The following is an 11,006-nucleotide window of genomic DNA, read 5'->3' as shown; positions in this document are numbered from 1 at the left end:
TGCAATCATACTGATGTTAATGTGGGTAATATGGGCAATACCAAAACAACTTCCTACCACCATAGAACACAAAATAACTAGATAATGAATAAACATAGGGGAATCCTTCATGAATCATTGCAGTTTCAGATAAAACAGTTGGAAAAAAGTGTCGTTAGACGAGAGGAGGCAGGTCACATTCCTCATTTAGATTAAGCGGCACACTTGGCATTCAATGTGAAAATCCAATAAGCTTCATGTTAAAGGAGTAGTCTTTCTAGATGACTACCTCTATGTGAGACAGAGGAACACATGACTCGTTTAATGTTGTCCTCGGGACTCAAAAACAAGGTATACTTTCATTTAAATGAGGCCTATTGAGTATAATTTCTAAAAATATGTGTAAAATCTGTGGTAATAAATTGGAATGAAGCTGTCTACAAAGTTCTAACACGGAATCGGGTGATGATTTATACTTTATGCTCTATGAAAAGTCAAACCAAGGGAACAAAAGTTGCACGGTTGACAGGAAGACAACAGGAGGGTTTATTGCCAAAAGATCATAAATCAGATATCAGAGTTCTACTTAAATCAACATGCATGTCTGTGTTATTGCGAAAAACAAGCCTTCGGCCGCCGCACTGTGTCCCAATCCCTCCCTTCCTGTGGAGAGAGTGATGTGCACCTTGGATTTGCTCTCTCAGTCAAGATTATGTTAATCTGCTCTAATCTCCCAACTGACGCTCAGAAAGGAAACACGAGACCCGAGCACAGAGCAAAGAGAGAGAGAGAGAGACAGAGAGAGAGAGAGAAAAGCCAAATAAGCTTCAAATGATGCACAACAGTCTGTACAGAAGGCCATCAACTTCAAAAAACCCTTTTAGAAAAGCTTTTAAATGAATGCTTGTTTTCTGATATATAGGGCTGCTTTTGTTCTTTTCATTTGCTGCTGCAGGCAGTTTGAGGCTGAAGCTTATTGGCTGGTGCTACAGGGACACCAAGCAGTACAGTAAAAAACATAATGGAAAAGACAAAGAAGCCTACATTTCATTTGTTTTTGCTGACTTAATGAAGGATTTTCTCATTATCATCACAAAAAATACTGCCACATACTGTATGTAAGGGGTTGCCATGGGGACAGTGGATTAATTAGGCTAGAGTGGTGGGAGAGGTATTTAGATATTCAGAATGTTTTAATTAAGCAAAAGTAGCACAGGACAAAAAAAATACTCTGTTTTAAGTAAAAGTCTGGCGTTAAAAGTTTACTTAAATTTAAGTATTATTAGAAAAATGCACTTTTATTCCATTATACAAGCAAAATGCCCTCTCATGGTTACATTATTATGATACATTGTTATAATTAAGTACTATATTATTACCATTATTGACTCATTAACATGTTTAATGTCATAGCTGGATGAGGTGCACTGTTTATATACTGTAAAGAGATTAGCAATGATAAATGTAATCTAGTAAAAAGTACATAGGAGTATGAAGTAGCACAAAGCCACAGTAGCAGGATGGCTCTAAGGATGGCAACATTCTTGTTTCCCTGAGGATATATCCTAATAACTTGCTGACCTCCTGAAATGTCCTCTAGAGTCACATATGTGGTTTTGAGTGACATATCTCAACAACTGTTGGACTTCCTGGTGTCACTATGAGGGTCACATATGTGGTTTTCAGTGAAATATCTTGAGAACTGTTGGATCGCCATGAAATTTTGTACAGACATTCGTGGTTTCCTGAGGATACATCCTAATAACTTGCTGACCTCCTGAATTTCCTTATAGTGTAACTATGAAGTTGACGTTTCTGGTTTTGAGTGAAATATTTCGTCTACTCTTGGTTGGATCGCCATGACATTTGTACACACACTCATGTTCCTATCAGGTTAACTTGTAAAAACTTTAGTGATCCTGTAACTTTTCATCTGGTGTAGCGCCGGAAGATCGAAACCTAAATGTGTCCAATACAAAACGAATAAACAACATTCCCACCAGCCTCATTTATGGTTTGTATGAGGTGATTCGTCAAAGGTCAATTATCCAAACTGTGCTTCATATAGAAGAATGAAAAAAGTTCAGTCCAAACCTGAAATGTATGGAATCACTTTATTAAATTCATATCAGTATAGTAACTATGATAAGAGATCACGGAGACTATCGTCCAAACAAACAGTAGTATGGTCATTCACGGATTAAATAACAGGAGGAATGGTTGGACGGTAACGACAGCCTTCACATCTTCTCTGTGAAAACTCTCATTTTGTCTATGCAACACAAAACACATTAAAACCTTCTTTCCACTATAATTGTGATTTAATGAATGATTATGATCAATGATATACAGTATAAATATGAAGTTAAGACAATTCACTTTTCCGATATCAAACCAATTTAACGGCTAAAGCCGGTAACGAGAAAAGGTGGATTATAATCTGAACATAAATCCAATATGTCAACAGTAATAACTGGCTGTAAAAACTGACATTTTTACGTGTTTTTATGCATTTACAGGCTGTTTTTCAGGAGCAAAGATAATTTTAGGTAGCAGAAATGTGGGTTCCTTTCACAGCATGTTATATGGAAAGTTTTCCTTCTGAACCGCATCATTAAATATCATCAAGTGTTATCATTTGCCTTTTTGGTGCACCCTCTTCCAAATATGTCCCATGTATGCCAGAATGCCTTTTAACAACCACTTAAGCATGGGTGCAAATGCTGAGGCGTGACCGTGATAGCAGAGATACCCTTCACTTAAGTCAAAACACATCAAATTTTTGTGGTTGCAATGCAATCTGGTCTATTGAGGCCACTTGAACTGAAAAATTGGTCTCTCTGCTGTTCTGAATGACAGATTTCTCTATGTGATTGTTCAACAATGGTGCAAAGTGGCGGGTCCAGAAAGAAAGCCCTTTAATTGGAGAGACTTGCACCAAAACATAACATTTCTGATTTACATGAAATCCATTGTTGTCGCTGGAAGTATGTAGGCATAATATCATGTGATAGATGAACAAAAAACCCACCAAACTACACATTACAAGTATAACTATGTTCAAACGTTTTAGCATAATTTTTTTCCCCTCATGTGAATTTATCTTGACATTTCCTAACCAGGAGGGAACAACACAAGACGACATTTTTTCCAAGTATCCTCTGAGGTGATATCACCACATTACATTTCCACTAACCACATGAAAAAAGGGGAATCTTTTTAGGTTGTACAAGAAAGAAATGTATGATTTTCGGGAACAATTTGCTGGTGCTTTGATTTTAAGCTCCCACATCTTCTAACTGTGCTGGATTTACAGTTACAGTAGTGTCACTGTGTTGTACCAACTCAAAGAGGAGCAGGTAGTTGGTAGTTTTGGGGAGGTTTTCAAACAGAACAGCCTCAAACAAGTGCAAACGTATCACTGGAACACTTGGAATGTTTGTACAAGTGAGGAGTGCACCATGTTGCTTATTTTGCAAACGATATGACTGATGTTAAGGCTGGTACAAGTTTTGGTATTCAAAGCTGCTACGTGTAGATGTGCCTGACGATGCTGGCCTCAAATGAGTCTTGACAGTTTGTAGTTCATGTTTGATGCATGCTGTTCCTGGAGGGCATCAAACCAAGAGAACAAGAGAACTGACTGACCATGAAGACCTCAAACGACAAAGGGTGCCAGCAATACAAATTCAACACTACCAAATGCAAAAAGAGCCTTTGAATGAGTAAGAAACTATGAGGAGGAATCTTTTTAGATTTATCCAAATCTGGAACCAATGAGTTCCTAACATGCTCTTTCTGGGACACTTCTGGATTTGTAGTTGCTACATGGGGGCATTGATTGAACCACTAAAGGATTTAGGAGGTCGCTAAAGTCGTCAGCTTTCAAAGTCTACTTGTAGCAGCTTTAAAAACCAAGTGCGATGTCAAGCAAGTCAAATGATCGACGGTTATGAACAAATTCTCCCATCTTTGAACAGCACGCCACAGATCTGCGAGCTGACAGTTTTTACAAAAGGCACTAACTGTGAAGACATCCAATGAAAACTTTTTACTGGTGTGTTTTTAACGGCATCGATTAGCAAACGGTTCAATCGAATGTGCATTAAGCTTGGGATAGGTTGATTGGATGCAGCCATACAACGGAAATACAAATATTCAGATTCAGGTTTACTGTACAGACAAATCAGTTGTGGCTCATCAAACAAACATGAAAATAACAAACATTCAACATATTTGACGATGGAGCGAATACCATCATATTTTTACAATGCCTCCAAGTCATTTTCTGGTTCTATTTAGAGGCTAAAAAATACATTACAGATATGAAGAGAATACAGAATGTAGTGGTGTGTTTTTGAGAGGTGTGTGTCAGGTAAAATACATCTTGCAACTGATCAGAACTTGAACTGATGGGAAAGGAAAGGTATTCATTTTACCTCACATTTTGGAAAGAAATGATTAAAAAGGAATAGTTTGACATTTTCGGGGAAAATGCTCTACTACTTTCGTGTGTTGTCGATTTCGTCTTGTCCTGCATAAACACCCTAAAAGTATAAGTATAAGCTAACGAGTTGAACAGGAGCGAACAAAATGTCAAACTATTACTTTAATGTCACACTGCTGTACATCCTCATGTAATTACTGGTTTTGTATAGTTACTGTTCCTACACTTGTGACTTCAGAACTTTTTGCAGATGTGTTTTATAATAAATGTAGCATCATTCAGACTTTCACTTGTCAGTCATTGACATCACTTTCACAAAAAACGGTATAAGAAATCAAACACTGTTTTCCATTGTAAAACATTGGTTTCTTCGAGTGCGCTAAAGGCGTAGTTATCAATGCAACGATGAACCGTCAGTCCTCAAAGGACAGAACAAATATGCTTACAGTCACTGTCCAACTCTGTTCATCAGTTGCACATTGACTTGTAAAGACATTCTTCAAGACATCAGATATCATCGGGTGCTGTACCTTTTTACGAAAAACGTAAATCATTCTAGAGACATTGGTTAGGACGCCGTTTAGTTCTGCGCCTGAAACCAAACACATTTCGTTCGTTAGGTGCTGTTCTTTCTTTGGTTCGTGTTTCACAAGCACGCAATTTACGGAGAAGTCTACAAACAGATGGCGTCACACGATCTATACAGACACAATAATCAACACGCCACTGAAAGAAATTGAACTGTCTACACCAGTGGTCTCCAACCCTGCTCCTGGAGAGCTACTGCCCTGCATGTTTTAGGTATCTCCTCACTCTAACTCGTTATCAAGCAGCTGAGGCTCGTCAAAGGGCTTGATAACGAGTTGATTATTAGAATCAGGTGTGTTAGAGTGAGGAGATACCTAAAACATGCAGGGCAGTAGCTCTCCAGGAGCAGGGTTGGAGACCACTGGTCTACACCTTCTCACAGTGACGGCAGGTGTTGGCAGAATGTTATCTGTAGTTTAGAGTAATGGATTTACATGCTACAAGGTCAGCAGAGACCTTTGAAGTTGTTTTTGAAGTTTAGATATTAAAGAAGACCAAGCATATGTAGTATAAGTTAAGAGTATTGCACATCCAAACGTCTTTGCCTGTTGCAGGACAATGGAGACAACCTAGAGTTGAAAGTAAGGCTGCCTTTGCGGAGAGTTTTTGTCGAACGTTTCTACCAAAAAACACCCTTCAAACATGGAGCAGATATTCACTGGCAGAGTGTTTTTCAGTGTACAGGAGAAAGGTTTTTTTCCAAATTTTGTTCACAGGCGTATAATGAAGGCGAGTTCTCCTGAATTAAAAAAACGCTACAATCTTGTTAGTGACGAGTATTGACGAGTAATAAAAACTGGTCGTCTACTACAGCTCATAATTAAACAGCCCCTACAAGAACAGAGGTTTTCAAAGTGGGAGGCAGGCCTCCCTGGGGGTCGGAGGGGGACTCCAAACACTTTGAGGGGAGGCTCAGTGAATGGAAGTGAAAAAATATATATTAGTCATCCAAAGGAGATCAAATAGAATACCCTAAATGTGTGTGATTTGGTTAATGGAATAGTTCAGAGATAGTTTGGGGGAATTGTAGAGTCAGAAACTAATAAATGCCTTCAAATAGACCTTTTTATGTATTTGGTGAAGTCTGAAGTTATTTCAAACAACAAAATGAGGCTAATCTTGGCTCAATAGTTGAGCGTCTATGGGCTCAAATAACAATCAAGATCCTAGAGGAATCCAGGAAAGGGGCACCTTTTTCCAAGCTTTGTCTGAGGGGAGGCCCACAGTCTCAGACTTTTGAAAACCCCCGTCCTAGAAGGTATGCAGGTATATTGAAACACTGACATAATACCTAATACATCCACCCGACCAGTGTTACATAATGTTCAGACTGGCCTTTAGCCTGTTTAAACGCATCATGCAGCAGAGTATGTGTTGCTAGGATGAGATCGATTAATGTAAAAATACAAAGTAGAAAGTACCCTGTGTGTAATTCATCATTGCTACCAGGTTTAGAGCTACAGCTGCGTGTTCTCACAATGAGCAACATCTGAAGGCCACGCTGCTTAGACGAACTCAACAAATTTGTTAGACCTCTTTAGAACTGAACCTTTTAAACTCAATTACCGTCATCCGCTGATCAAATGTATGCACTTTTGTTGTTTTTTCTCTCTCAATGTGACCTTTATAATTAAACAAACATTCAAACTAGCAAGTGCAAATTGTGTGAGTTGATCACAGCTGATCACTGTTGCTCAACTTTTTGCAACACTTATAAGAATAAAAAGTCTAAAAGCTGGTAATGTGGTGAATGGCTGGCTGCAGCAATGGCCTGAATAATAAGCTCTTTAAAAAGCTCATTTCATCCAGTTTTTTTTCTGTTTTCTATTTATGCTGGCTGGTTAGCACTTGTTACCTGGATATATCAAAGGATATTTCTCACTTATTGGAATTGCTGTCATTTCTATTGGATATGGTTATATAATATTGTAATATTGCTGAGATCGATATTTCCAGATTTCAAAAAGCATGTACATGTTATTATCAATATGTGATGGCCAAAACAATACTAATAAAATCCAAGTTGTAATCAAGAAGAATTATCCTTGAACTTCTCTGTAGATGTATCGTAATTAAAAAGGCAATACTAAAACATGATACAAACTATATAGTTTCAAACCATTACACGGATGCTATCAGGGCCTTTTACACCAACCAACCACCAAGTCAGGAAACAGTGACACATCGAAGTTGCCTGTGATGCGCCATCGCAGTCAGGTTAATTGAAGTAGACTATCTGCAGCCGAGTACACTGGACTTCCAGGTTTCAATTCTATGCAGACAGCCGAAAACTGTCTCCAGCATTTTTGAACATTTCACATTTCGGAGCAAATGTCTGCTCTCTTGAAAAAAGGTCGGAAAAGTGGTCGACCTCTGCGTTCAAACATTTTTACTCTGGATTCAGGTGTGAGCACTTCACCGACTTCTCCTTTCTTGAGATGATCTCTTCTACGTCTCTCTAAACAGTCACAATTAATGCTTAGAAGAAATGCTCACATCATCTCCGTCAACATGTCCACAAAAGTTGATCGTCTCTTTACACCACGATGGCTGAAGAGTTCAGAAATCCCGCCTTCTTTCAAATTCCTTGGACTTCTAACCCGTAAATGCTGTACCCTTGTACCTGGGTAGAGTTTCAGTACAAAACTTCCATAGAGAAAAAGGAAAGCAAAGATCATGTTTTTTATATTATATAATAAATAATAAAACTTTGTTCATCAATATGTAGAAAAAGTTCTGCCAAAAAGGGGTGACTGGCGAGCAAAACCACTGGATATAGAAGCAGCAGCAGAGCTGGTAATAAAAAGAACTAATATATTGCCAAATGTTGAGTATACAGAGTCTTGGGAGTCTTTGAATACAATCCATCTCAACTCCTGAGTGTTTCACAGGGTGTTTAGGAGGCCATTTGTCAAAAAAATGCCCGCAGTCTAATGAAGCTCCTGATTACGCTGCAAAAAAGAAAAAACATTCTGCAGCACAAGCAGGTATATGTTTCACCTGAGGAGGAGTTGGAGTTAAGCTGGAGATTTAAATGTATAGTCGATTACAGTAACGAGCTACTATCTCTAACCAACCACTCCCTTCTCAGGGTCCAAAAAGTATACGGAGCCAGTCATTTCTTCCTCCAGCTTATCTCAAGTCTTTTACCCTCAAAATATGCATCTGTCTACAGAAGAAATGTTGGGAACGAGGCCTCAGATGGTGACGTGAAAGGAGTCCCAGCTGTCGTCCTTGCCGATGCCGCTCCCGTTCTTGGCCCCTGCCATTGCTCCTGTCCCGTCTCCGACTTCCCCGTCAGGCTGTTCCCCGGTGGGAGTGGCGCCCGGCTCGGGGTAAAACTCGTCATCCTCGTCGAAGTAGCCGTTCTCCATCATGCTGAGGCTGGAGGCGGCGCTCAGGTCCTGGCAGCTGCCCTTGTACTCCTGGATGGACTCGTGGAGCGACCACAGCTGGCACAGCAGGGACATGTCCTGCTGACGCAAACCCACCTGGAGGGGGTGGTAGTGAGATCCGGATTAGTATGTGATACATTTCTCTGATGGAATCAACTTTTTTATAGCCTTTTCTGAACTGTTTTTCAAATATACAGTTTACCGGTTCTAAATTACTGACGGATTGTTTGTCCTTTAAATGTTGGATAACTGTGGAAAATAATCCAAGGCAACATCTTCAACAACAGTCTAAAACCCATAGCCTAGTCAGTCTAAAACCTCAATGCAGCAAATCCTCACAATATTATATTCTTATAATATAATATATTAGAATATAATGTAAAATATAATATAACGCATTTATATTCTGTCAATCAACAATTGATTTTCCACTTATTTCAGTGTCTCAGCTTTACAGGTAACTATAGAGAAAATGACATTACCTGCCCGTCAACAATGCTCAAAGAATACCTCCATTCATCAATTATATGATCAACAGGAATACTACTGACCATGTTTACAAATAAGTAATGGTTTATGTTGTTTATCAAGAAAAAATTCAAAGATTAACTAGTTTCATCATCAAAAATGTAATGATTTGCTGCTTTTCTACATCTTTGGAAATTGAATATCAATGTGTTTTTTTTTTACAATGTTGATTCAACAAAGCAAGCAGTGCTCGATAAGCAGTTTTCAACTGTTATTTTATTGACGTCATCAGGTAATTTTAAAAAAAGACAGATTGAGTCAATAATTAAAATAATAATGTGTTGCAGCCTCACCTGACATTATGACATCACTAACTCAAGTCCAAAAAAAGGACTATGGTCAAGGTTGAAAAGTACATTTTTCTGCCGCATAACACTCAGCTGACAATGCAGTGTGTATGAACTCAGGGTCACTGCTTTGTCTTCCAAACAAATCACAGTGGACACACATGCAAAGTCACTGTCAGTTCAAACAGCTGAGACTGAGCACTACGCTCTGAAAACTAGGGTGGGACAAACAGCCTCTAAAATAAAGCACATCAACAATTTATCTGGGCTACAAACTCATAGTAATACATTAACAGCAATAAAGCGATAAGCCTCCACTTGGGGAACTGCTGTAAGTAGGGTAAAGCACATGAAGCAGAAATAGGATTTAACAAAGCCTGTAACAAAAATACAAACAGCCAAAGGATCAACTTTCAGCAACATGTTTCATCTTAATCACTGGATAGGCTTAGGCAAAAAACTGACTATTGTCCAGGAGCCAGAGAGGAATGTGATTGATAATGAAATCTGGTCTGGTTCTGATATGAAAATCCTTGCTGCTGGCAAAGGACAGCACTTTAACTGAGTGTAATGAGTGGGTTATTGTGTTTGCATCTCAATCCATGTCATAACATTCATTTGATCCTTACAGGATTTATACAGCAAAGTTGCCCCTGATCCTGTTGTCTCTTAAGGATTATGTACTTAATACCAGACTACATTGTTAAAAATCCAGTTTTAACTTCCAATGCAAAAAAACGACGTTAAATACTGAGTAGATTAAAAAGTTCTACACATCCTGAATCAATAGGTCCTTTTGATAAAATCGGCTACAATTAAATTCCCAAAATAACTCTCATATAGATGCATTTTACACTACTTGTCATTTTGGGGTTTGTTCCACTGATATTCTTCCTTCACTAAAAAATTAAAGTGGGCAGTTGCAACGAGCGAAACCAATCTCACAAAGAAGATGTTTTACTTTATAAAATGTGTTGTATGGTAAATTACATATATGCCGAATTTTTCAGAATACGCTAATAATGTGTAAAAGGTCTTAAATTGTGTGCTAAGAGGTGTGTAAATTTGCCTATAAACCAGGCGACATCAGGCTGCTGGAGTTTCTTAGGAGAGTCTGGCTTAACGCGACTGGACAGACAAGATAAACCAGCGGTGAAAAACACTTTCTTCTCGATAAAATGAGACATATGTTTTCTAAAATATTACCATCTCTTTCCGTAGAAGAGCCAGAGCAGCGTCGAGGTTGGCCGGCTTGTTTGCCAGGAGGTTGTCGGCGTTGTTCCTGCCTCTGCTCAGGTCGTCCTGGATCATGGTTTTCTTTACATACATCCTCTCCATTTCTCTCCAGGAGCCGCCGCTGGAGTTCAGCAAGCCGCTAAGGCTCTTCGGCAGCGGGGGTAGACCCTCAATACAGGCCATTCCTCCCGCTGTGCCGTTCGCTGACTTACCGTTCATCTCCCCCGTGTGCAGCTGAGTGTAATAATATGAGTATTTACGTTGATGTCGACTGTTTCGTCCCAAGAGTACACAACCGTCCCCCCGCACTGAACACAACGAGCAACAGCCGTGGTTTTCTCTGCCGAGGCGGTCAGCGACGCCACGTCAAGTGAGCCGGAATGAGTTGAGGTGACTTCCGGTGAGATAATCACAATCAAAGCATGATTGATAAACATGGCACATGTATGGAAGATAAGAAGGGCAACGTGTGAACAATTATTTGAATTCTGATATTAAAGTCATAATTCTGTTTATTCTGAAGTTTAATTTGAGAAATGTCATAAT

At 39.1% G+C, this 11,006-nt stretch overlaps 1 protein-coding gene across 2 annotated transcripts; it reads right to left on the bottom strand.

Moving 5' to 3' along the window:
• Positions 1 to 1,924: 1,924 nt before the first annotated feature.
• fam89a (family with sequence similarity 89 member A) lies at positions 1,925 to 10,787 on the bottom strand. 2 transcript variants are annotated; one of them, XM_062437103.1, is made up of 3 exons: positions 10,431 to 10,787; positions 5,374 to 8,505; positions 1,925 to 5,206 (listed from the first exon to the last, which is right to left on the bottom strand). In XM_062437103.1, the coding sequence occupies exons 1-2, from the start codon at positions 10,677 to 10,679 to the stop codon at positions 8,212 to 8,214; spliced, it is 543 nt and encodes a 180-aa protein (XP_062293087.1). In that variant the 5' UTR covers positions 10,680 to 10,787; the 3' UTR covers positions 1,925 to 5,206; positions 5,374 to 8,211. The 2 variants fall into 2 exon arrangements, with proteins under 2 accessions (XP_062293087.1, XP_062293086.1); XM_062437102.1 differs by having other exon boundaries at positions 1,925 to 5,167; positions 5,377 to 8,505.
• Positions 10,788 to 11,006: the final 219 nt, after the last annotated feature.

The sequence above is a fragment of the Scomber scombrus genome, chromosome 17 (genome assembly GCF_963691925.1).
Source record: "Scomber scombrus chromosome 17, fScoSco1.1, whole genome shotgun sequence".
NCBI classification, from domain to species: Eukaryota; Metazoa; Chordata; class Actinopteri; order Scombriformes; family Scombridae; genus Scomber; species Scomber scombrus.
This window is presented reverse-complemented; position numbering and strand designations above follow the sequence as displayed.

Bases quoted from the DNA above. Each gene is read 5' to 3' on its own strand.
- fam89a (XM_062437103.1), bottom strand. From the start codon at position 10,679: ATGAACGGTAAGTCAGCGAACGGCACAGCGGGAGGAATGGCCTGTATT. The intron at 8,506-10,430 runs GTAATATTTTAG...CACCCCCTCCAG, and splicing joins CTCTTCTACGGAAAGAGATG to GTGGGTTTGCGTCAGCAGGA.